The 27,008-nt window shown below is 30.8% G+C and overlaps 2 protein-coding genes, 1 long non-coding RNA gene, 1 other non-coding gene and 1 pseudogene across 6 annotated transcripts; 4 read left to right on the top strand and 1 right to left on the bottom strand.

The window, feature by feature from the left end:
• Positions 1–8,358: 8,358 nt before the first annotated feature.
• Positions 8,359–9,324, top strand: LOC111316174 (uncharacterized). Its single transcript, XM_022918187.2, has one exon. It carries the CDS (start codon positions 8,417–8,419, stop codon positions 9,038–9,040), a length of 624 nt encoding a protein of 207 aa, XP_022773922.2. The 5' UTR covers positions 8,359–8,416; the 3' UTR covers positions 9,041–9,324.
• Positions 9,325–12,862: 3,538 nt separating this feature from the next.
• Positions 12,863–14,433, top strand: LOC149512009 (uncharacterized). The gene is made up of 3 exons (XR_016333322.1): positions 12,863–13,346; positions 13,495–13,666; positions 13,791–14,433. It is a non-coding gene; the product is annotated as an uncharacterized LOC149512009 (long non-coding RNA).
• LOC149512010 (small nucleolar RNA snoR8a) lies at positions 13,012–13,103 on the top strand. Its single transcript, XR_016333450.1, has one exon. It is a non-coding gene; the product is annotated as a small nucleolar RNA snoR8a (small nucleolar RNA).
• A 643-nt stretch (positions 14,434–15,076) lies between the features above and the next one.
• On the bottom strand, positions 15,077–19,045 carry LOC111316173 (growth-regulating factor 1-like). Of its 2 annotated transcripts, none has more exons than XM_089753827.1 (4): positions 18,275–19,043; positions 17,509–17,733; positions 16,646–16,979; positions 15,077–16,223 (listed from the first exon to the last, which is right to left on the bottom strand). In XM_089753827.1, exons 1-4 carry the CDS (start codon positions 18,699–18,701, stop codon positions 15,416–15,418), a joined length of 1,794 nt encoding a protein of 597 aa, XP_089609953.1. In that variant the 5' UTR covers positions 18,702–19,043; the 3' UTR covers positions 15,077–15,415. The 2 variants fall into 2 exon arrangements, with proteins under 2 accessions (XP_089609953.1, XP_022773921.1); XM_022918186.2 differs by having other exon boundaries at positions 15,078–16,256; positions 18,275–19,045.
• Positions 19,046–24,939: 5,894 nt separating this feature from the next.
• Positions 24,940–27,008, top strand: LOC111316172 (uncharacterized; annotated as a pseudogene). Its single transcript, XR_016333286.1, has 7 exons — positions 24,940–25,349; positions 25,439–25,497; positions 25,586–25,700; positions 26,291–26,335; positions 26,424–26,483; positions 26,585–26,680; positions 26,797–27,008. The product of XR_016333286.1 is annotated as an uncharacterized LOC111316172 (transcript).

Raw genomic sequence — 27,008 nt, 5'->3', positions numbered from 1 at the left:
GAAAGATGAAATAAAATACGAAATTTTTTATTTTGTGAAGGAAAAAAGAAATAAATAAGGCTTAAAAATTAATCTTTATTCGGCCAATAAACAAAGAATTTAAGAAAAATCCTTAATCTTTGAAAATGTTCTTTTACCCTTTTTTTCTTTTTTTTTCAATGATTGACCTAAAATAAATACCACATATTCAAATATAATGCACACAATCAAAGAATATATATAAAATAATAAAATAAAATAAAATGACTCAAGAATTCAAAACAAACAAGTAAGAGAAATAACCATACAACGTATAATGTCCTAATTTTTGGTAATTTTTTAAAAAGGTGGCATGGCTCTATCCTAGGTAAGCTTTCTATGACTCACGATATGTTGGGTTAGGATTTGTATTCTAAAGGTTCTCAGACTATTCCTCACATCATCACCTATTATAGACTAGTAAGGTTCCCGGATCCTCATCCATTATGAGTTATTAACGAAAAAGGTTCAATCTGAGTGGAAGTATTTTGCTAGCAAATACGAAAATTATCACCTCACGAGAGCGTAGCTACTTCACTTTCTCTTAAAACGGATGGAGCCCGAGTATGAAGCTCATGCATGCGAGTGAATATGCAAAGTGTGTGCAAAGTAATGTATTAATCAAAATAACATGAATAAATCATAACCAAAAATAAAATCAAAATGAAGTAATAACTAACACATAATTTATTTTATTTATTAACATGAATGTTTTCAAAAAATAAAATAAAAAATTAAATTAAATATCAAATAAAATCAATTAAATCTAACCATTGTCAATAGCGCATAATTAAAATTTTGGCTGACTTTCAAACAAGTTTCCAGTGAAGTCGTCAAGCTGTCATAACGATTTTGGGACCATCAGATGTAAATGAGTTTTAAAATCAAAATAAATGAGGAAGTCGCCACCAATCTTTGTTAGGGTGTGATTGGCCACCTAAAAGTTTATCTTTTTAATAAAACTATAAAAAATAGATTTAAAGTTTATCAAAAAGATAAATTTTGGTATACGAAAAATCAGGTTAGGTTCGGGAGTCAATTACGTGCGAGAAAGGATTAGCATCCCCACAACGCCCATAAATTGGTACCATTTAATTATGCGCTATTTTCGGTGTTGGATAAAAATGGTTTTGACTTGAAATTTAATACTAATTCCCTTCGTTTTTTAAAAATATTTTTGCTAAAATTTTTATTTAGAAATATTGAAAAAAAATTTAAGTTAAAGAATTATCTTAAAATTCACCAACATCTAGGCATAATTTAAAATAACTCTTTTCGCTTAAGATTTAACACAACAATCCTTAAAATGAAATAACACTCCTTATAAAAAATTATTGGTGACTCTCCAACATCTACACAGAGTACCAAGAATTATTTCTTTCATAATGTTATTTTTATTTTATTTTGTAATATAATAATTTTTTTAAAGTATTATTCTTTTTTATTATAAAATATTTTTATCACCAAGTAGTAAATAAAAATTAAAGACAGAATAGTACAAATAAATACTGATAATAACATGCTAACGTATGTATGCCAATGAATGTTATGTAGGATGAGATGCAATTTAAAAGTTAGATTTTTAAGTATAATGAGGCCACATCGACTCTTCAATATCTAGGCAGAGCTTATGTGCAACTGTTTATATTTAAGATCTCAATTTACTGTTATATTTTTTATTTATTAATCTTATTATTAATGCGAATTACGAAATCATATGAAAAGACTTAACAAAGTAAAATTTTCAAAATATCTCATCATCTAGGCGGCATTTGACAACAAATTGTTTCAAATAAAATTTTCACACGTGTCCTTAGGATTTTTAAGATATTTTGAGTAAGGACTTGAGTAGAGGTTTTAAAGATTAAGGTTTTAGGATTTTGAAGATTCAGATTTTAAGGGTTTGGATTTAAGTTTTGAGGGTTTTAGGGCTTGGTTTTAAGGTATGGAAGGTTTAGTGTTTTAATTTTAGAGTTTGAAGACTTTAAGGTTTCGGTTTTAAAATTTTGAATTTTAAAATTTTGGATTTTAGGGGGTTTTGGCTTTTAGGATTTTAGATTTTAGGGGATTTTGAATTTTAGGAGTTTTAGAAACCTAGGATTTTGAAAATTAAAAATTAGTGTTTAAGGTTTCGTTTTTAAGAAAATACGAATATCTTTAAAAATCTCCAACATCTAGGCGAATTTTCGAAGCAAGTTCAATTTCAATGATTTTTGAAAATTAATTAAAAATTTCTTATATATATTATTTTTTTTTTTCATGAAAATTTATTAATAATAATTTTTCAACATCTAGGCGAAATTATTTCTTTAGAAAAATTATTTTTATTCCCTTTAACATCTAGGCAAGAAAACTAATAATAATAATTATTATTATTAGTTTTTAGCATTTTTAATATATATTTTTAATTATTACTTGTTTTCAATTTTATTATTATTAAAACAATTAAACATTTATATAACAAATTTAAGAACTTATCATGCATAAATATAAAAAATATACTTAAAATAACAAAAATAATAATATATAAAAAAATTTAGAAAATAAAATTTAAAAAAGAAAAAAAAATTTTACCTGAATCAGACAAGTCAACAGTCAAGTTAAAGCTGGTCTTAACCAGTTTGGCGGTTTAATCTGCGATTTAGGTGGAAGTCTACAGTTCAATCCAATTCAGATCGATTCAATTGGACCAATCAGCAGCTGTTAGAAGAACAAGTCAAAGGGTCGGGTTGCCAGGATCCCGGGTTGGATCCGGGTCAATGCGCTGATCCTCCTTGACCGAAACAACGTCGTTTTGGACTGTAACCTTCTATATAAAACCAAAAAAAAAAAAATTTTGGTCATATTTCTCCTATTTCAAAAAAAAGAAGGTAAAGAGAGCTCTAGGGCACTCGCAGTCTAGTTGTAGGACCACTGTGCCGACAGCAGCTTGGGTCACCGTCGACGATCGCTGCCAGTGGTTTTCAATCGTCGAAAAATACAAAAATTATTTTGACAACTCTCTTCAATGCCCTTTTTCCAGATCTGGCTTTTTTTTCGCTAGAAACGACCTCGATCGTCGTAGATCGGGACTTGAAGTTTTCTGCCTTTTCTCTTTTTCTTTTTCTTTTTTTTAGACTAAAACTGATATATTTTCTTTGTTTTTACAGAGAGCTCGACGCTGAGGTTCCTCCCTACAGAGAGGACTATTATTTTTTTATTTTTATTTTTATTTTTATGTTTCTGTTTTCGTGGTTGGTATGGGTTGAAGGTTTTTTTTTTGTGTGTTTGGGTGTCTGAGAAGGTGTTGTGAGCAGTATGACTGGAGGTTTCGAATATCTGTCCAAAGGTTTTCGAGAAGGGATGTCTGAGAGAGCTTTCGAAAGAAGGGGTCCGAGAGAGCCAAGGGAAAGAAGTTTGGGGTTTTTAAGGAGTTCAAAAAAGGAACAGGTGATGGCTATAAGATAGCTGTAGGCTGGTGAGCGTGGGCAGCTAGTGGTGGCTGCAGGGTGGCTGGTGCCAAGCATCAGCCGCCCTACTTTCTACCGTTTTTTATTTATCTTTTTTTGTTTTTTTTTTTTTTATAAAATTAATAATTATTTTTTAAAATATATATTTTATTATTATTATCATTATTATTATTATTATTATTATTAGATCTGGACAAAATCTGTGTCTACACCTAATACCGCAAATAATTTTTTTTCTATACAAATTAAATTGATTAGAAAATTTATTGAGTAAAAAAAACGTTCTAAAATGCCTGGAGAATATGAGAAAATGTTTTAAAATACATCTTGAGAAATTATATTAATTATTTTCTCAAAGACTAAACTAATTATTATTGAAAGAAAAGTGTAAAGTTTGGTCAAATAATTTGGAAAAAAAATTTATGTATTTTTTTCTTAAAAAATAATTTAAAATCTCTTTTTTTTTTTTCAATTAATACGAAATACCCATTGACAGTAAGATAGTATTTATATTTATTTGTTTAAAAATAAATTTTATTTTATTTAAATTTAAACTCAAATCAGATTTAAAACAGTTAAATATTATCAAAATAAAAAGTCAAAACTTGAAATATTTTGTTAATTGTGAGTGACATAGCGTTAACTTTGTTAATACCACAGTTAAAAAAATTTTAACCTTTTCTATGATTTTTTATATATAAATAATTTTTAATTTAAAAAGCAAAGTAAAACTTCATTCATATTGATATCTAGTTTTAAAACCTGTTGAGTTGAGCTTCCCCTTTCGATTAATCAGAGACCGGTTTAGTGCTGATAACGACCCAACATAGACCATCCCCGGTTCAACTATCCAAGAGCCCCCACCCATATCGTGTCCACGTCAGCATTCTCTCAAACTATTGGCTCCTTGCACTTTCCCCTATCATAATCCACCACGTGTACCATGTTTCCACATCATGCATTTTGGTTCTTACTGACTAAGAAAAAACAAAAAAAGAGAAAGACCTATTGCCTCATATGTCACCCCTATTTTTTTTTCTTTCTAAATTGTATCATTGATAAAACCCTCGGCAACTTGATTCAAAAGTTAATTTTTATTAATTTTGATAATTTTAAATTATAATAAATTAATACGATATAAAAATAATATAATATAATTAAAATGTGAATAAAAGTTATGTCAATTTAACAAATTAAAAAATTTATTTTATTTTTAATATGTTTATATAAATTACAAAATAATAATTTTTATATTTTATATATTTAATATAAAAAAATAAATATGATATAAATATACAACATATCAAATTTTTTACTGTAGGATATTTATATCAAAATTCTCATGATCGAGCCCACAGTACTTCTCAAATTTGTCCATAAATATGAGCCCCTTTAGCCGTATTTCTGCCCTTTTCTACTCCTTCCTGCCTTTCCTTATATGTTTAGAAGCTTTTGGTTTCCCTTTCTTTTTTATTATTATTATTATTCTTAGTAAAGCCATGTTGTCGAATGTTCCGACTATTTTTTTCTCCGATTCGATGCTTGACAAAGATCTATTTCCGGCTTTCGAAAGCGGCTTCACGTCGTAGGATTGCTCGGATTTTTTTTCCAATTCCCCGTCTATAGGGCCCGTAATATCGGCGTCCGGTTCAGATGAACTAAACCAAAATCAAACCAACTCGAACTCATCCGGTTTGGTTGAACCAAACCCACCTGTTCCCATCATCGACGAGCGAAAGAGGAGACGCATGATGCCGAACCGGGAATCAGCCAGGAGGTCACGGATGCGTAAACAGAAGCATTTAGAAAACTTAAGGAACGAGGTGAACCGGTTTAGTATTGAGAACCGAGAACTGACCAACAGGTTGAGGTTCGTTTGGTACCACTGTCACCGTGTAAGGAAAGATAACAGTCTTAATCAATAAATAATTTTAATCTAATCAATATATAATAATAATAATAATAAATAAATAAATAAAACCTTGAAATGGTTTTGCTTAGCAGTTCGGTTGGACTTGATTTGAGAAAAAAAAACGGTTCGGAGATGCGGCTAAACTCGACTCGATTTCGAAAACAGCTCGTACTCGGATCACACGCGGGTTAAACGCGGATAGACGTTCAAGTCGGGTTGTCCGATTTCAAAACGCACGGATCCTCTGAGAATAGTAACACTAAAATGACGTCGTTTTAAGCAGGTATAAAAGGCTATAATTTTTGTTTTTCAGTAGATCTCCCATTCTCTCTCTCTCTCTTCCCTTCCTTTCCTCATTTTCTCTCTACCCAAACGAAGAACTCTAGTTGAATCTCATCATATTCTGAAAAATATCACTGAAATCTAAGTTTTTTGTCAGAAATTCGTCGAAAAATTGATCGATTTCTAGATCGATTTTTGGAAATAGTTGTCGAAAACTTGGTAACTGGTCGAAAAACTCAAACGGTGTCGAAAAATTCACCAAAAAATTCAAACTTCGCAGAAAAATTCAATTGAAATCTAAAAATTTTTCAGAAATTTAAAAAAAAAATCGCCTAAAATTCTCTAAAATTTCTAAAAAATTTCTAAAATTGCTTATGACCTTTCTGAACACATTTTTTTCTTCTTTTATGCTCTACTTCTCTTTCAGTGTTTATTTTCTCTGTTAATGTGCCTTTTATGTGTTTGTTCCAGCATCTATTTATAAGGATTAATCAGAAGAGTTTTTGATCAATCACAATTCTTTTTTGGATTGAGATTTAATCTTTGAATTCAATCTGGACTCTAATTGAATCTTAAATTCACGGTAAAACTTTAGTTTTTATCCTAATTCTAATTTCAATCGAATAAGTAAAAAAAAGAAGGAAGAAAAGAGAAAATAAAATAAAATAAAATAAAGATAATATATTAATTAATAGATAAATAGTAATAATAATAGATAAATAATAATAAAGTATATATATATATTAACAAATAAATTATAATAAAATATATATATAAATAATAAATATAAAAATACAAAAAATATAAATATATTATAAAACAAAATAAAATAAAATAAAATAAATTTACTCATTTAAATCAAATTTAATTGATTTGAATTTGAATCAAATTAAATGTCTACAAAGACAAAAAAAAAAAAAAAGAGAAACTTAAAATGGAATATCTTAGATATGTGTGTAAAGTTTCTCGCTCATTGTATCTGGAATATGTGTACCTAAAATTTCCCACGTGATGGAAATGTTCAAGGGCTGTCTTCTTTCAACTGCCGCCATCAAGAATGACCCTAAGCAAAAGCAAAAGGTACCACTTTTTTATCAAAATATTAAAAAAGCTTTAAAAGTATTTATTTCTTAAAATAAATTATTATATTTTTATTATATTTAAATAAAATTTTCATTTATATTTATAATTTATTTATATATAAATTAAAATATAATAATTTAATTTGAATACAAATTAAAATATAATAATTTATTTTGATGTAAATTAAAGATCAAATATTTATTTGAATATAATAAAATTTCAAAAAAATTTTATTATTTTACTTTTTTTTTTCGTCTTGAATTACATTATTAATAATATTTAGACCCCCCCTTTCACCTTCCATGCCCTTTTTCAATCGGTTGGCAACCCTGTTCATATTTTTGGAATACATCTCAATTATAGAATCCCTTTCTTCTTTGTCTCTCAGTCACTGCTTTTTTCCACATCCAATGGAACGTAAGTAATCAAGCTTGCACCTTCGTGTAAGAAATCTAATAACGCAAAGAACTTTTTTTTCTATACAAATTAAATTGATTAGAAAATTTATTGAGTCAAAATAACGTTCTAAAATGCCTGGAGAATATGAGAAAATGTTTTAAAATATATCTTGAGAAATTATATTAATTATTTTCTCAAAGATTAAACTAATTATTATTGAAAGAAAAGTGTAAAGATTGGACGAATAATTTGGAAAAAAATTTTATGTTTTTTTTCTTAAAAAATAATTTAAAATCTCTTTTTTATCAATTAATACGAAATACCCATTGACAGTAAGATAGTATTTATATTTATTTGTTTAAAAATAAATTTTCTTTTATTTAAATTTAAACTCAAATAAGATTTAGAACAGTTAAATATTATCAAAATAAAAAGTCAAAATTTGAAATATTTTGTTAATTGTGAGTGACATAGCGTTAACTTTGTTAATACCACAGTTAAAAAAATTTTAACCTTTTCTATGATTTTTTATATATAAATAATTTTTAATTTAAAAAGCAAAGTAAAACTTCATTCATATTGATATCTAGTTTTAAAACCTGTTGAGTTGAGCTTTCCCTTTCGATTAATCAGAGACCGGTTTAGTGCTGATAACGACCCAATATAGGCCATCCCCGGTTCAATTATCCAAGAGCCCCCACCCATATCGTGCTCCACGTCAGCATTCTCTCAAACTATTGGCTCCTTGCACGTTCCCCTATCATAATCCACCACGTGTACCATGTTTCCACATCATGCATTTTGGTTCTTAGTGACTAAGAAAAAAAAAAGAAGAGAAAGACCTATTGCCTCATATGTCACCCCTATTTTTTTTTCTTTCTAAAATGTATCATTGATAAAACCCTCGCCAACTTGATTCAAAAGTTAATTTTTATTAATTTTGATAATTTTAAATTATAATAAATTAATACAATATAAAAATAATATAATATAATTAAAATATGAATAAAAGTTATGTAAATTTAACAAATTAAAAATTTTATTTTTAATATGTTTACGTAAATTATAAAATAACAATTTTTATATTTTATATATTTAATATCCAAAAAAATAAATATGATATAAATATACAGCATATCAAATTTTGTTACTGTAGGATATTTATATCAAAATTCTCTTGATCGAGCCCACAGTACTTCTCAATTTTGTCCATAAATATGAGCCCCTTTAGCTGCATTTCTTCCCTTTTCTCCTCCTTCCTGCCTTTCCTTATATGTTTAGAAGCTTTTGGTTTTCCTTTCTTTTTTTTTATTTTATTATTATTAGTAAAGCCATGTTGTCGACTGTTCCGACTACTTTTTTCTCCGATTCGATACTTGACAGCGATCTATTTCCGGCTTTCGAAAGCGGCTTCACGCCGTGGGATTGCTCGGATTTTTTTTCCAATTCCCCGTCTATAGGGCCCGTAATATCGGCGTCCGGTTCAGATGAACTAAACCAAAATCAAACCAACTCGAACTCATCCGGTTTGGTTGAACCAAACCAACCTGTTCCCATCATCGACGAACGAAAGAGGAGACGCATGATATCGAACCGGGAATCAGCCAGGAGGTCACGGATGCGTAAACAGAAGCATTTAGAAAACTTAAGGAACGAGGTGAACCAGTTTAGAATTGAGAACCGAGAACTGACCAACAGGTTGAGGTTCGTTTGGTACCACTGTCACCGTGTAAGGACAGACAACCGTCGGCTCCACTCTGAATATAGTATGCTCCGACAAAAACTATCAGACCTACGTCAAATTTTGTTATTCAAGCAACTGCAGCAGTTTTCATCTGCATGGCCATGCAATAACGTTGCTATCATGTCTGAACAAATCCCACCATTAATCACTTAAATATTTACATATTCTTAAACTTACAAGAATGGCATCATTAAAATCCTCTCATATGACAACAAATTTAGCCCTAGCTGATCTTATTTCTCTATCTCTCTCATCTCTTTCTGTAAATTATAAAGGTATCAGAGAAAGAAAAATGGTGCGTTTTTTTTTTCAGGTAAATTAATATTTTTGCAAACAGGGATGATGAAAAGGAAATGGTTTGTTTTGAGAAACCAGAAGCCTGTAGTGTAAGAAGGGTTAGTGATGTTTGGTTTTAATAAAGTTGTTTTTGTTGTTTCCTTCTTGTTTTTAGCATTGAGAAGCCGTCCAAGTTTTAAGCTCTCCCATTTTGCATTTTACTCTATACTATAATTTTAAATTTAATTAATTATTTATGATTCAATTGAATTAGGAGAGATATATATGCGAAAGCCCCTAAAATGCCCTTAATTCAATCATAATAATGATATTATAATCAAAGATCATTGAAGGATAATTCTGTCCTTCCAATAATTGTGACTGTTGATTAACTTGATAGGGCATACAAATGAAATGCGAGATACCGAAATCATCAGTAAAGCAGTGGCCTTATAAAGTTTAGGCTTTTGCGGTTTGACATAAGATTCCATCTAAAGTTTTCAAAAAGAAAAGCTTGGCCAATCAAGAATTGACAAAAAGTTCATTTAAATGGAGCATTTCTTCGTAATTAAATCACACAACAAAACAAAAAAGATTGTCCCAATGAACTCCACTCCATTACAGACAAAGAATATTTTCTTTTCGGTACATCAAAACAATAAAAACAGCTCTATACTTTAAATTAAACAGACACTGAAAGGAGTTTAAAATTTTTTTTATTACTAAATGATTTTAATTTTTTTATTTTTTATATTGAGAATTATGAAGTATCAATTTTATAAAAAAATAATTTTTTAATATAAAAAATTAAATTTAAATTTTTCTAAAAATTAAATGAAGGCAAAGAATATGAAACGAGAACAATAACAAATACGAAAAAAATATATTTAACAAAGAAATTGGTATAGTTACATGTAAAGCTCCTGGTCGTAGCATGGAAACCAACTGGAAGCACAGGAGTGAATGGACCGAGGTTGGATGCAGCCAGAGATCCTTTCAAAGCAAAAAGGTTGAGTGGGTTACAATCGTTGGGGTTAGGTACAGATTATTACACTGGAACCAAAGAAAAAGACAAGCATGCCCTACTTGAAAAAAAGCATGTAAGGTTGTCTCTTCCTTTCTTCACTAACAAGTTATTGAAGACCCACAACTTGATTTTCATGCCAAGTATATATATATATATATATATATATATATATATATATTATTCCTTTGATGCTACCTTTAGAATTGTCACGCTCGTTGATAATTTAATTAGAAATATAAGCACGAATTCATGATTGATAGGCCTTTTTAATGTGGGGTTGGATTCCAATGAATTTTTAATATGGTGCAATTAAATTCACCGTATCAAATTCATTTAATATAAAATTTTTAATTATAATTATAATAATTTTTTTTAATTTATAATAATAATAATTATTATTTTTAATTTTATCAAAATTAATTTCATTATTTATTCAAATAGACCCTTAGTATAATTAGCAGTAGCTAGGACAGATTTTTATCACTTGAAAGTGGTATGAAACTAACGATTAGAGCAAAGTATTGGTATACCATTTATCAAAGTCCTGATCTAGGTATGGGTCCTCTTTCTTTCCAATGTATATAAGGTTCAAGTTTTTACTAGCAGTTTTACTAACATTTGGAGGCAATGTTATGGATCCAAGCTAGCAAAATTTTGAGTTAACAGCCCTTCAAAAACTTATATTTTTTATATTTAATTGCATAAAACAGTATACTCACTTTGATTTCTTTTCTTCAAACAGGATTCAATTGTTTAAATTTGAAACTTAATTCACTTATTCATATAATTATTTTTATAAAATGATATTTAAAAGATTTATTAAAGTTTAAATTTATGATCTCATTTTCTATTCCAGATTGATTTTTAAGTACTTCACTTTATCATAAAAGCTATGGCTGAAGTAGAGAAGTACAAAATTGCTTTCCCCATGAATTGATGGCGCAGAATTCTCAATCTGATTTCTGATATGAATGTTATTTCCTAAGTTGGGTTTTCTCACCGCGTGGCTCGAATTTTGTTGAAAATCTTCTGGAGTTGTTCGAACCTTTTTTTAAGCTGTAAAAATGTTGCTAAAGTCGACCATGGATGAACAGGAAATGCTTTCTAGGATAGAGAATTAAACATTTATCCATTAGTATTTGGAGCACCCAAAACATGATTTAATTCGTTGTACTTTCATCGGCGTGAGATCTTTGCACTATCTTCACTAACCAATGCCACTCAAAAAACCCTGCCCTGGTGGATTAGTTTGCTTGTGGTCATGATGACTTCTTGATCAACCATTAAATATTGAAAAAAAGAGTCTTTAACAAAGATCATCTTTCCGATCCCATAAAAGATCAACCATTAAAATATCTTTGCCAATTCCCCTGTTAATCCAGAAGTGTTGGTTGCGTTTGCCACAGATCAAACATGTTACTGGGTGGAAAAGAGTAAACTAATAATACAATAAACCTTATGAAGCAGTTGCCTGAAGAATTTATTCAGGCCGTTGCTTTTGTTATAACTTCAGAGATTTAGTTATTGGCTGGCCTGCTTGCAGTAAGCCATAAACCATTGTAGCTTTCGAAACTTGAAAGCGATTAGGCATTGAATGATGGCAATGGAGGATGAATAAGGCTTAGAATCACATGAGGATGCTGAAAAGACTTGCTCTGCTGAAAAATGAAAAGTCTTCAACTGTCAACAATCAGGATGAAGACAATCTCACTTTCTATTAGAACATTTGTAAGACCGAAATTCCATCCTTCAATAATGATGACACATAAATGTATTTTGGAAAAGAATGCTATCTTATAAATTTGTTTGTGCCATAACATTAATGGGGATCCATGTTCTTTTCCAAGCGGTTGCAATGCTTTTTGCTGATACTAAAATCTAGTTTAGGTGATCAAACATGATGCGCTTATTGTTTCCCCCACTTTTGGTTTATTCTTCATAAGCCGCAAGAAAAGGATCTTCCAGCCACCGCCTTAAGCCTTTCACGGAACTGCTCCTCTTTGGAGGCAGCTGTATCGAGCGTGGAGGTGGAGGAGGAAATTTCTTGTCATGAACCAGTCTTGGTCGACGAGCCACCAGCATCAGGAGTAAGTGTTTTGGTTAAGGGCATATGACCCTATATCAATAGGGCACTGATCTTTATGGTGACCTTGGACTTGGATACCCCTGGCTTGTCCTCCCAAGAAAAGGGTATATACCTTGTGAATTAACCTCTCTATGACTCATTTTTCTGTATTAAAATCAACTATTTTCAGTTGCTTATATATATATATATATTGAAATTTAAACTGAATATAAACAAAATAAAGTCAGGTCAGATGAAATTTCATCATCGTGTTGATAAACTTAATTTATCATGTTGATAAACTTGGACCCCGCTATCAATCAGGCCTGGGTGGAGCTTAAGACTTGAATATAACTATTGGGCCTAGGGCCCAGAATTCCCCGACCCTGAAGACAAACAAAAGCACCGTCTTTTACACAAAACCCTAAAAAAGGCTAAGAATTAGGGTTTTGGGAGATATAAAATGCAATAGCAATTCTTCCCCCCTTGGCACCTCTCCGTTTTCTTCTGTGTTCTCCTTATCTCTTTGGTTTTTTTTCCATTAGGAATTTAGTTCGTAGAATACTTGTTATGAATTAGGGCAATGGTGACAGATTAGCGTTTCTCTATTCCGATTTGATTTTTTTTTCTTAAATTCTTTTGATTTAATGCCCAAACAGCTCTCTGATGACGGCGTTTGTGCGTGTCCAAGTCTAACTTTTTCTCTTTTTAATGATTTATTTGGTTTTGTTTTGGAAAAATTAAGGGGGAAATATGGAGATAGCGATGATTATAAAAATAATTCCTCGTTCTGATTGCTCAAATTGGGCCTGACAGACCTCTTATCACACCCATAGAATCTGAGCTCCTCCACTCCCTTTTTTATTTCCTCTTTTTCAGTTTTTTATTTTATTTTGTACTACTATCAAATTTTCAGTTTATATTTGTTCTTTTAATTGATATTGAATTTTGAAGGCTGAAATTAACATCAAAATTAAGTGTTAATTTTGTTCGATAAGTGTTTTAGGCATCTTAACGTTGAACTGACCCTGGAATTTCCTGGCTGATAAACTCAGTCTTGCCCTGTCATTTGACTTGGAGAAATCTCGTTGGTAAGAAACTACAAGTGAGGTTGAGTTTCACACTTCAATGAATTTGTAGTTAGAGGAAAGTTTCAAGCGTTGCGTTTGTAGTTTGGACTTTGATGAGTATGAGTCTTAACTTGGGATTAACATTGTGTTGATTTAACTATTTGCCTAGCGACATATCCAAGACAGCCATGAAGGCCATCAAATTGAAGTACGAGCAAGCAGTACTCTGAAACATAGAAATTTCTTTTGGAAAGGCAAAAGAGAAAGAGCCAACATTTTGATTTTGGCAGTTTCCTTTCGTTGATTGGTTTGCATACAGATACAAGAAACCTTAGGTGAAGGTCAGTTATTGGAGACATTCTTGCTTGAACCGGAGAGAAAAAAAAATGGTCAAACATTTTTCTACTTTGCTTGCCCGTTTCCAGGATGATTAACTATGAACCCCTGTGTTTCTGCCATTTCCAGGGATCCTGTGTATACTCCAGCAGTTGCTTTCACTCCTGGTTGTCACTGCCCTGCAAAGCTAACAATATGCACTCCACACTACACAGGAATAGAGGGGTCCTCCTCCTTACTTTTTTCAGGCCTAGGATTTGGGACCATGGATTTAGCTGTTTAGCCACGATTTGATGTGAAATATGCGGCATGTATATCACATGGCAACCGACTCATCTCTGTACCAAGTACCAACAATCAAGCTCGGATCCAGCTATCTACTGCAGAAAACCAGCCAAGTTCAGTTACCTTTTTTTATCGGAGTAAAAAATCACTGTTAATCATATAATCTTGCAGGAAATTTTGCTTACGTTTAGGTTACAAAGCTGTTTCAATATTAAGATTTGTTTTGAAACAGGCAGCAGACAAAAGGATATTTGTTTTACAGAATCTCGAATGTTTGCTGAGAGACTGAAACTTGAAAAAGCAGAAAAGCAGTTTCATTCTGTACATTTTTCAGTTTTCGGTATTTCTCTTCAAAGTTCCACTCTCATTGGCGACTACAGTCTGCTGCCACAAAATCCGACATTCCAAAAAATATATCTCCATTGTGACTCATTCCTAAAAATTTATTGTTGCCGACCAGTGAATTTGGGATTAACAACCCACTTTACATTTTCCCTGTACGTTACAAAGGTTACTCTGGCCAGCAATAAAAGCAAAGACTATGGTAGGGTAGGGCATAACATACAATAGTACAAGTTTTTTTCTTACTATTGTTGGATTTTTGTTTCAATCATATTAAATTCTTTCGGATATTCTAGGGGTTCATCTTCAACCCCAATTATTGGACCCAACACCAAATGTTTATTTCAGAATCGGTCCCATGTTTTAATTTATCATGACTTAAGCTCAAGCCAGGGTCAGCAGCTGCCAATCTGAACCAATGGGCCAATTAGCTCAGTGGGGAGCAGTTGCTTGGTCTGCCGGATGGGCAGGCCACAAATGTGCCTCCTGCCTGGAGTCCAGGAAACTCCATCCTGATCCTCTGTGATCTCAATTATGTTAGCAATCTGCCAACTGGAAAGGATGGGAGTAGGTCTGCCACATAATGGCCCAACAGAGTAATTGATCAATATGTTTTTTGGAAGTTATCCATATATTATGATGATGGAAGTTTCAGCACTATCATTGAGCAGCCTTGACCACATTTTCCCTGTTAATAGGGTCCAGCTAGCCTGCACACAACCTTAACCTAGCCCGCATTGTTGTTGTTCTTCAGACCTCCAAGAATGTAAAGTTCACTGCCAATAATTGAAAAGGGAAAAGCTGCAGTTTCGAACAACATTGCAAAGGCCAAAATCCATTACAATACAAGACAATTAATCAGATCATAAATCACTTCAATTCACAATCTATAGATGCACTCGTATACCGACAAATCAACATGAGCCAGAATGTCCAATATCTATTAAATTGGATATGGCCGGGTTCCTAATTGGTAAAATTTAAAGAACAATAAGTTCAAGAGAACAGAGAAGAAATAAAATTAATTAGACAAACATAAGTTCTTCAAGCATCTTATAATGACCCTGCAACAGACTCAGGTTTCTTCCACAGTTTGTTCTTTACTAGCTTAAATTATTAGCTTCTGATTATAATGGAATTGAGGCAGAACTTATAAGAGCTGAGCCAAGCACATCATCGCAAAGGCTGGCACCATCATAGGGCTTCTTGTTCTCAGCTATTGGACTGCTCCCTGAACTGCTATTTGAAAGTGAAACAAAAGGTGCCTTCTGCAGGACACCTGTTGGCGAAGATCTCAACTGTGGGCTACCACCCCAGCCATCAGATAAGAGGCCAAGTGGTGATGTGTTCTTGCAGCCACGCACATTGCTGGTGATGTTGGTTAGGACCTCTCCTAAAGGACCTCCCATTGAACTTCCCCACGATATCGGAATCCAGTTAGCTTGCTTTTGGTGCTGGTCATTAACGTCACCGTTCACTCCCAAGTTCATTTGGATTGGACCAAGCTCCCGAGATAACCTAAGAGGTGAAAACGCAAGTTTCTCTTGTGCCGGTGAGGATGAGGATGACGAGAACTCTGAAGATCCCATAGGAATAGACATCGAGAGTTGGGTCCAGTCTGATTTTAACTCCTCTGGCCAAGTAATGACAGAACGACAAGATTGATCCTTAGGCCAGCCATCTATAAATTGGCGAAGTGGATTTTGGTCTTGCGTTCCTTGATCAGTGAAGTCTAAGAACGGACCATACTCTTTATAATTCATGAAAGAGCTTCTATGCAATGGATTAAATAGAGAATCAGAGGCAACAGGTCCACAATCTGATTGAGAGGACTCTACAAATGGAATACCTTGTTTTGTAATGGTAAACTTAGAGTCACTCGATTTCAGGTTGGTGGCTGAAGACATCATGGACAGCCCCTGAGGTTCTTGTATTCTGCCACGAACACCCTCTTTTTTTAGAAACAACCTAAGGAAATAGTAGAAATATTGGAAAAGGAACCACAATAAACATGACTACAGATTCAAAGAGTATCCATGGAAAATGAAAAAAAATGTGGAACTCCAAGCCTCTAATTAATTTTGATTTAATCTACAATATATCCAATTAACCAAATTACCTAGCAACAGAGTGCTAATGAAATAATGAAATGCTCCAAGAAAGAGAATCCTAAGTCCCAACTACAATGTGTTGTCACTGTCACCAAAGTAAAGATGAAATAATGGGGTCTACTTAAAGTAAAGAGAAAGGAACGAAAGTATATGTATACAAACTGTTCAAAGCAATATCATCCTAAATACTACTAATAAGACTGTAAACAAATAAAGCAATCTGAAATGCATAAAGTATATTTTTACCTGTTAACAAGGGCATCTGCAGAAGGGTCAGCAGCACCAGATTGCAAGTTCTTAAACTGGTACTGCGGTGCAATTGTGAGGTTGTTGGATGCACCACCACTGCTTATCTTCTGCACTACCTTTGAATTAGTGGTCCCAGAGGCGGCATGGCCAGTTTGACCTTCCACAGGCTTTCTTGAACGATGGCGGCCCCTGTTTATGTGCCTTTCACAATACTTTTGGTCAGCAACAGCATCCCGGGAGCAGCGCCATTTCTTTCCATCTGTTCGACGACACCTCCCTGGCTCAGGATCAGTGGTGCCCGAGTACCCTAGATGGAAAGAGCCCCATCCCACTACATATATATTTAAAACAGGAAAAAAAATACCCAATGATCAATAATAAAGACAAGCAAGCAAAAAATAAAGAAGGAAAAGGAAGGATTTAACATCGAACCAAGTGTTACTTTTTAGCTAAAATTTTTTTTTAATTTGTGATATCCTGGTTTTGGTGAAAACTTTCTACCAAAGATAAACAGAAAATTTTGATATACTGTACAAACAATAAGACATGACTGCAAAATCCAAAATTCCCTGTTTCCAGCAGCAAAGTAACACAGAATCTAGCATCTATATTTGGAATTCTAAAAATTTACTCTACCATCTAACACACACCACCTGCCAGCATCAAATGAACAAAAGTTCATTTTCAACACATTTATGCACCAAACAATAACACCAGCAGCCACCTCCAAAAATTGAAAAAATGCCCAAATAGAAAACTAAAAACATACTAATAACAAAGTAGGGATCTAAGTCAATCATATCTTACGGGAGATTTATTATTTTCAAGTATCTATTTCAAAAGAAAGAGAAGACACTTACATGAATTGGGAGGCAAAGATCCAGCGGATGAGCTGGACAAGCCATAAGGGTAGAGGGACTTCTTGAGAGGGATGAGCAAATTTGACGGTACAGGCACCTTAAAAGTGATGTACTTGTAGATTAATGACTGGTGTTCTAGCTCAATCCACTGAGATGGAGTAAAAGGTCCTCTAACCGCAGTAAGAGGTCCATGAATGTTTGCATTGAACCCTCCAGAACCATAACCTGAAACAAGACATCGAAGGGTTAACTTGCCTGGAACATTAATTGAAGCCACATATGCCATGAACTTTTTTCCCAACTATTTTCCACAGTAAAAGTAAAGAACAACAACAAAAGACAAGAAAAAAGTCTTATACCCGTAGACTACTGATTCCTTCCAACCCTTTTATGACCCTTTCCCCCTTCTTTCTCCAATAGCAAGAAATATTGGGATTGTTTTCCCCAAAATCAATGGTAACAATACCAAGTTTGAAAGAGGAAAAAACACCCTTTTTTTATTCCTACTTGACAAGACTCGAAAACTTCAAATTTCTTGTAAATGCCCATGAAAAGATCCTCACCTTTATATAGAAATAAATCTATTTGACAATTCAAGCAACCCCATTTTCCGCACAAAGAATGTGCCTAAATCTCATACCTTAAGTCACATTTCCCAAAACCCCATCTTAGTAAAATGAGAAACCAAAACAAAACGCAAAAGTACCAATTTTTGACCCAAAAATAAAAGCGTCTCAAAACACAATACACAAAAAGAAAATTTTACCTGCATTTCTAGTATACATAGAGGATGTATGCTGATGGTAAGAAAAGCTATTGTTTTGTGTAATTCTCTCCAAAAAGCCACCATCTTTGCTGATAGAAGGAACTTCAGATTTGAGTGAAGAGAAGCTTAGTATATACTCCTGTTGACGAGTGTCAGCCGAGACCAAAGAATTAGATCTCAACAAGGGAGTGCCTTGTTGCAATGGCATTGTGTTTGGGGTTAACAAATCATCAGTTCTTGGTAACTTAGAACCTTTCCAGTGATCTTCAGCTGAGTCAAAAGATCTTTCTTGCATGGTAAACCCAGATCCAACAAGCTTAGGCTTGGTCTCAGCTGAGAGGAGAGGAGTTGAAGGAGGTTGAGTTTGAGATAGAGCTCCATTATTAGGGCCCACAATACCCTCCAAACCCAGTACCTCAAAATTCATATTGGAGACAAAACCAATCCAAACTGCCTCTAAAAAGCATGAGTTGATGACAATGAAGAGTTCAAAGTTGAAGCTTTGAATAGCAAGTGTTTGAAGAAAGAGAAAGAGAGGCGCATCTTAAAGGATGTTTTTTATGTATGCGTGTGGGTTATGTTTCATTGTTCAGAGCTGATTTTTAGTCATCTTTGTGACGGAAAAACAAGAAATAATCGGAGAGAGAAAGAGAGAAAGAGTTGAAACTGAGAGGGAGGCTACTGTACCAAGCATCAAACACTCTCCAAATCCCAGACATGTTAGCACATATTTATCTATGTTTTTTTCTAGTAAAATTCTCCTTGTTCTAGGGGGAGGATACTTTAGATTTTTCTATTTATTTATTATTATTGTTTTTTTTTTTTGGATCTTCTGATGTTGATTCTTACTAGGATGACAAAAATGGAGGTAAAATGACCAGCTAATTTACTTTGTGTTGCTTATCAAATTTTAAGAAATTTATTAATTGATTTATGTATTTATTTTAAAAGACGATATTTAATAAAATTTAAATTCTAACATTAATATTTTTTTTATTTCAAACAGTAATTTTTTTATAAAAAAAATCATTTCTCAATGACAAAGTAATGAAATCTAAACGTAATTTAGTGTATGTTCACTATTAAATCATATTAATCTCATCTATCCAAACTTTGAAATAAAAAGTATTAATCAAAATATATTTCTTTCGAGACATGATTACATGTTTTAATATTATTATCTTTTTTGTCCCTAAGCTTTTGATTTAATGATTAAAAACGTTTTAAAAAAATATTAAAAATTTAATTTCAAACCAAATTTCTCCCTTTCTCTTTATTTATATTAAGATTTTACCCTTCAAACCAAAAAAATATATATTATTACCCTTTATTGTAAATGGCAAGATATTCTATATTTTCTCTTCTTTCCTTTTAAATTTATTTATATTCATGTGTATGCTAAATTAGCCCAAAAAAAAAAAAATACTAATATTAGGATTCTTCAAGCATAAAATACTAAAATATTTCTTAAACTATTCTATTTCTTAAAATAAATTTTTGTATCTTTATTATATCCAAATAAATTTTTATACTTTAACTTTTATACGAATAAACTCTTATTTCAATAAAAATAATTTATGTTAACAACTTATTAAAATATAAATAAAAAAATTAAAGATTTAACTGGATACTAATTAAAAATTAAAATTTTATTTAAATATAAATTAAATATTAAAGACTTACTTAAATGCAATAAAATTATAAAATTTTATTTAAATTCAACAACAACAACAACACATTAAATTTTATATAAGATATTTTAGATTCGATTGTATGAAAAATTAAATAAAATAATTAACTTAAATTGTAATTTAAATTTTTTGTGCTATTCAATTTTATCAATAATTATTTTTTATCTAATTTCTTAATCATTATATTATTTTTATTACTTATATTTTTTTTTCATGATTTACCTTTAAATATTTTAATTTTCTCTAAATCTAAAAATTTAATTCTCTTAACCGATATATAATTAAACAAAAACATTAGCTATGAAGGTTAAATATAATTATAAAATTCAATATGTTTTATTATTTTAATTATTGTCAATTATATACTAAATGATTTATCTAGGAATTTATTGATGCTTTAATTTTTTAATGGAAATTATAGCAAAAAAGACAACCATGGTTTTGTTTGAGTACTTTTCCTTTTTTATAACAGAAAGAGAATTTTGTTTAGTACTTAAAAGAATTAATATGTTAGTCGAATTGAAAGTTTCAAACATCTTTTTAAATGGACTTAAATTTTAGTTGGATGGCAGGAACGGGTTGGGTTGGAAGTTGCGACTTTTGAAATGGGTTGTAAAAGGGCATTAATGTCAGTTCAAGATTATACATTTTTTTATTTAAAATTTTTTTGATATTCAATAATTATTTTAAATCTTGATTAATCAAAAATCAAATTGAATGGAATTCTATTTAAAAAATTAAATTTTATTTATAAAATTTAAAATTAAAATTTTACTTTAAAAAATTCGAATTCTATTATATTTGCTTGTTATATAATTTCTTTGGGGGACTTTTCTTTTAATAGGTATCTTGTCCTTTAGTGGAAGGGCAGGTGTCCCTTTGATTTAAAATCTGGGGTTTACCAGAGTCCAGTGGCGTGTGGTTGCATGAACAAAGAGGTACTTGCCACGTAACCCCATCCCGAAGATGCCCTTTCCTCCTTACCCTCCTACACATGTCAATTTGTGTATTTTAAAAGTATCATTAATTTATATATTTATATTATATTTTATATAAAAATAATGTATTATAAATTACATCTACATAAAAATATAAAATATATATTTTTATTTTATTAAATTTAAATATAATGTTTATTAAAATTTAAAATTTTATTATTATATTATATTACTATATCATATATTAAATTATTAAATCTAATTATTTTCCCTTCTTCCTTAACCCCAAATCTCTTCGATGAAATGGATTTGCATTTTCAAGCCTCAAGCCCCATAAACTTTACTACTTCCTACCTAAACTTAATAGGATAACTTTTGAGATTGTTCTTTGGTTCTTGCATGTCCCAACTTTATAAAGATTTTTCTGGGTATGAAATGGTGTCTTATCAACAATATTAATAAGGATGATATATTTTAGAAAATATTAAGTAAAAAATTAATATAATATTACTACTTGTTTTTTTTCTAAACTGATTTGCTATTGTCTAATTACTTTTACCCCACTTTCTTTATTTCTTTTTTTTTTTTTGGTTTTGTTTTTCAGTTTCATTGATTTTTTGTCTTTTATTTTAAAATTTTAATTGTTTTATTATGATCAAAGATGTTATAATTCTATTTAATTTTAAATTTTTTTAAAAGACATATTTTATTGTATCAATATAATATATATTGTACCTATCATTTGCCCATAATAGAATATCAGAGATCTGAGATTGAAGTGGACAATCAAGTTTCAAATGCAATTGAATTTCTCTAGCTGTTTTTTTTTTTTTTTTGAAAAAAAAGTTTCTAATTGCAAAAAAAAAAAAAAAAAAAAGTGGTGAGCATGCAAAATATACTGGTATTTTCAGAAACGTACACTTCGTTGTTACTTTAATATTATTATCAAATAAAATAAATTTTCACTTCCCAACTTGACCTGCTTACTATTCATTCCACCGTACTTTCAAGTATAGCTTTTTAAAGGAACAGAACTTTATTCTTTTTAACTAATATCAATCACTATAATCGAAACTTCAACAACAAATTGTGGTCCAGCTGACATGAAGAACCGGAACAGATTTTTTTTTAATTAAAAAATAATTTTATTGAGAAATAAATAACAAGCTATAATCACATTACAAAGTCAGAGTTTCTATAAACACCCAGTATCAGCCAAGGAGTTTGCAAATTAATTGGTCTCTCTTATATAAAATATTAAAATTTATATATTTATATCATATTTTATATAAAAATAATATATTATAACTTAAGTTAAAATAAAAATATGAAATATATTTTTTATTTTATTAAACATATATATAATTTTTATTAAAATTTTAAATTATGTTATTTTCATATTTTTTATTTTTATCATATTCATATGTATTATTGTATTATATTTTAAATTATCGAATTTAAAAAAAATGTATCAAAAAACTTTCCTAACACTCTTAAAAAGATTAGTTCAAACCCTCATGAACTTGCCAAAGGTAAAGTTAAGTTTCTATTATGGTTCTTTTTTATTTGTACAAGTTTGTTTATCATCCATTTCTTGGAATAAGTTTGTATGTTTATCTTTACAAAAAAAAAAATTATTATTTGATTTCGACTACATGTGGGCATTTTTTTTTTTCATAATAAGGTCAGAATTTTTTTAATAAATAAATTGAAATATCAACAATTATATAATCTATTAATAAAATATAATTTTAACAATTAAAATTCAATTCATATAAACAATTATTGGTAAGTGACATTGACAGATAATTTCAATTTTAATTTCAAATAAATCTTTCTTATATGTATGATTTTAAGTTATATAATAAAAAATTCAATCTTTTTCATTTTTTTATTTGAATATAAAATTCTCAAATTGAAATCTTGTCTGACCATTAACATGTTAGATAGTATTTTTAGTAACATGGTCAAGAGTGATTTTAGATTTCATGGGAACTTAATTCTCTTTCTCAAATGATTTAAAAATATTTTTTTCATATTAATTGTATGTAATCAAAAAAATTTTATAAAATATTTCCCACAAAAATTAAATATTACCTAAAAAATCTTCTTGGGCTCCAAATTTGATAACTTGTTGCTTATAAGCGTATAATGTTGCTTTTAAATTGAGAATGGAATTCACATGATCCCCCTTCATATAAATCTCTTTTGCAAGGACTAATGGTTGGTTCAACTCTTCATTCATAGTATAAGTATATTAAATAAAATTGTGAAATTTTTCGAATTAAAATAAATTAAATATTTATGGTGTGTTTGAATATTTGTGTAAAGGATATATATATATGTATATATATAAGAAAAATAAATTTTCACATTTAAAATTTTTAGATGAAAATTTCATTTTTTTTTCTAAAATTAATATGAAAGAACGACAAAAAAGAAGGAATCAAAGCAATGAAAATTATATTTCATGAAGGTAATAATTTGATGTATATATATCATATAAAGTTCATCATAAAGGCATCACGTGACCCAGAATTAAATGAAATCGAAACGAGTTTCTCGTGAAAGGCCTATGATTTTGTTGAAATTTTTTAATTTCTTTTTTTCTTTTAGTGCTTAAGCATTGGTTGTTTGTGAGTTAGGGAGCAATGACCCAAAAAAAAGAAAAAAAGAAACATAAAAAGTCAGAAATGGACATAGGAATGGAAGGGCAAAAGTTCGATAAAGACGGAGAGCAACGGAGATGAATGGGTGGACATGAAGGATGGATAGGTATGTTTATCAGAGAAAGGATTCTATAAAATAATTCATCTCCCTATTATCACTTCTATTTAAATTATATTATTATAAAAAAATTATGCGGGATAATTAAATAAATATGATTTAAATAAAAAAATATTAATATGCCATAACTCATTCGTACAATCTTTTCCAGTGTAGAAAAGGTTTTGATTATGGGGCTGCATTAGAGGACCCAGGTCCTTTTACTTATTATGCCTATTTGACAGGGTCAAACCATCACCATTGCTTTTCGTAACATAACAATAATCTTCAGGCTTGATTATCAAACAAAGGCAAGAATTCTACATCTCTTGTCCTTTTTAGGTAGTTCAGCTGGATGATAATAATGGATTTAAATTTGAACCTGCCAATGTTTGGAAATGAGGGTTACCTTTAAAGTTTTTAATCATGGCATTTTTTGGTATATATTTACCTTTTTAGTTTATTTATTTTTTATATTTTTAAAAATTAAAAATTAATGATTTAAATTAAAATTTTAAATTATACACGACTGTTAATACATTTTAATTTTGTCTAACTATAACATAACTAGTTATCTTACATTGTATGAATTTTTGAATTTTTAGTTTAAATAGATTTTAATCTAAATTTATTGTTTGAAAATTTTTTTTTTTAATAGCAAAAGGGCATTATAAAGATGGAATGAATATTATGATAATTCCTTTTATTTTGTGAAAAAACAAGTAAAAATAAAGATGGATAAAACCTACTACATTTGGAAACTTATCTATAGGTTCTTATAACAAGAAGATCAAGATGAAAAGAAGAGATGTTATTTATCCAAAAAAAAAAAAGAAGAAGAAATATTTGAGGAAAAGAGGTGGAAGCTGAACTAGCTTTAAAATAGGTAAATTTGATAATTTGTATAATATAAATTATTAATAACTTATATATTCGTATTATTTTTTATATAAAAATTATGTATCATAATTCGTATTCACATGAAAATATAAATTTTATTTTTTTGATTTTATTAAATTTATTTATAAATTTTTTTAATTTTAAATCGTATTATTTTTTCATCTTTTATTGGGATCATGTTTTAGATTATTCGCTCTAAAAATAGGCCCATCAACAATACAAAGCCCACACAAAAGGAATAATCTAGTTGGGCCAGCCCTCCCAAATGCAGGCTGATGATCAAACAACAATTCAAAGCCCACCTTGTGAAAATGTGGTCGTTTTTCAACTACCGAACCAACAACCAGAAACTCCTCCTGGCACGGAATATGTTTTAGTAGTGCAAAATAATAAATGGAGTAAAAAGAAATAGTGACAATCAGCTATTTTTCTCGGCAAATCTCCGGCCGCTATTGTGCTTGAAAGACGGACAGAAAGAGGAATGGCCACGTCACCTTCACAAAACCTGCAATCAGTGCGACTTCTATGCTTTTTTTCGTTGGATTCTCTTATATTTCCTTCTCAAATTTCTTCATTAAAATTTTCAATTTTTTCTCCTATAAAAATAAAACCAACCAAGCTTTGCACTAGCAGCAATGGTAGCTCTCAGCTTGTGGGAAGAGCCTCTGCCTCTCAATTCAGCGCAGACATGGGTGACATCCTCGGTGATGTTAGCATTTTCACAGTTTCGCAGCTGCTGGGCAGCCTGTCTATTTCAAAGACCTTTGGGACCAAAACCAAGTAAAATATTACAAATTTACAAGCATTTAAAATGGTTGCCATTGCTAAACTTGTTCAAATCCTGGCCTATCAATTTCATTTTTCTTCAGGGAATTGCTGTTTTTGCACTTCTACTCCATTTTGGATGCCCTTGTTGTTAAACACTTGTGCACCCACCAGCTTGTGGAAATTTTTTTTTTGTGTGGAAATCTATTATGATCTATTATTACTTGCTTTTTTTTTCCTCTTCTTGTAAGCTGGGAACGTGCTTTAGAGTTGAAAGAATCAAAAGCAAGATTTGACTCAGTTGGAGTAAAACTAATTGCAATTGGTGTTCGTACTCCTAACAAGGCATGTATGCTGGCTGAACGGGTACTTTCTTTTTACATTCCTTTATGTTTTTCTGGCAACAAATTCTTGTTTTAACGAAAAATCAAAATCTTGATTTTTTTTAACACCTAGATATCAGGTTGGGATATTGTGAGGATTCCTTAGGTCATATACCTACAGACTTAAACCTGTACTTTTGAGGCAAATTTGTGTATCAGAAGATATGACATATTTGAGTCAAAACTAATAATATTGGGCAAACTAGATAGGAGTCTCTACATTGTTTAATGGCTATGTTGAGACCAAAATATGTGGAATGTCAAAGTTGGAGTTGGAGATCCCATTACTTTGAGTATATTGTTTGTTTCCCTTGCCTCATCCAAAGGCCTCAGTTCACTTCATTAGATTAATGAAATAAAGAACCGATATAAAGGAAGCTAGAGTTTAGAGTTGAAGAGAAGAGAAATGAGCTGCCGCAATTCTATTGTGACTGAAGCATTTGGAAGTAGCGTTGCTACCCATCATGATTCGTAATTTGGCATGATCTCTAGAATTTTGTTTATATATTTTTGTTGATTATTCCCATGGGCCCTTGCTAATCATTCTAAGTTGGTTCACTGACATTGATTCAGTTACCATTTCCAATGGACTGCCTTTACGCTGATCCAGACCACAAGGTAATATTCCAGGATCAATGGACCCCGATTGTAGATTTCTTCCACTAATGGTTTTTAACCATGAAGCTTGAAACACTTTCCTCTTCAGGCATCTAATGTTTTGGGCTTGTATCATGGTTTTGACCGTACATTCCTGAACACAGCCAGTGTAACTCTCTCTCTCTCTTTTTCTTTTTTTTTTTGGCTTTTTCCAAGACTTTTATTTCTGTTTTATCTGATAGTAAAAGACGACTTATTGCAATTATGCAGATTAAGGTGTTTTCAAGGTTTGAGGCGTTGCAGAAAGCTGTAAAAAACTACACAATTGAGGCCATCCCTGACGATAGAAGTAGTGTCCTGCAACAGGTTTGCTTAATTTTGTTTTAGCCAGTAATTGTAAATGGTGCATTAACATTACCATGTCCTTAAATTGATTTGAAGTTGTTTCAAAGTGAACCAATTTCTCTCGTTGGTTTTATGAGGGAGGGATGTTTGTCTTCAAAGGTAAACAACTGTTATATGCGCGAAAAGATGAAGGAACTGGTGATCATGCACCTTTTGGATGATGTCTTTGACGCATGCTGCAAAGCTCCAACACCATGAAAAACTGTATTTGTATTGATTTATTTTTTCAGAATTGTGTGCAAGCCAAGTCCAGAATCGATGCCAAGTTCAGGTTGCTTGAAACGTTTGA

The sequence above is a fragment of the Durio zibethinus genome, chromosome 24, assembly GCF_047325235.1.
Source record: "Durio zibethinus cultivar Kanyao isolate XHJ-2024 chromosome 24, ASM4732523v1, whole genome shotgun sequence".
NCBI lineage: Eukaryota > Viridiplantae > Streptophyta > Magnoliopsida > Malvales > Malvaceae > Durio > Durio zibethinus.
Note: the sequence above shows the minus strand (reverse complement) of the source record. Positions and strands in the feature narration are given on the sequence as shown.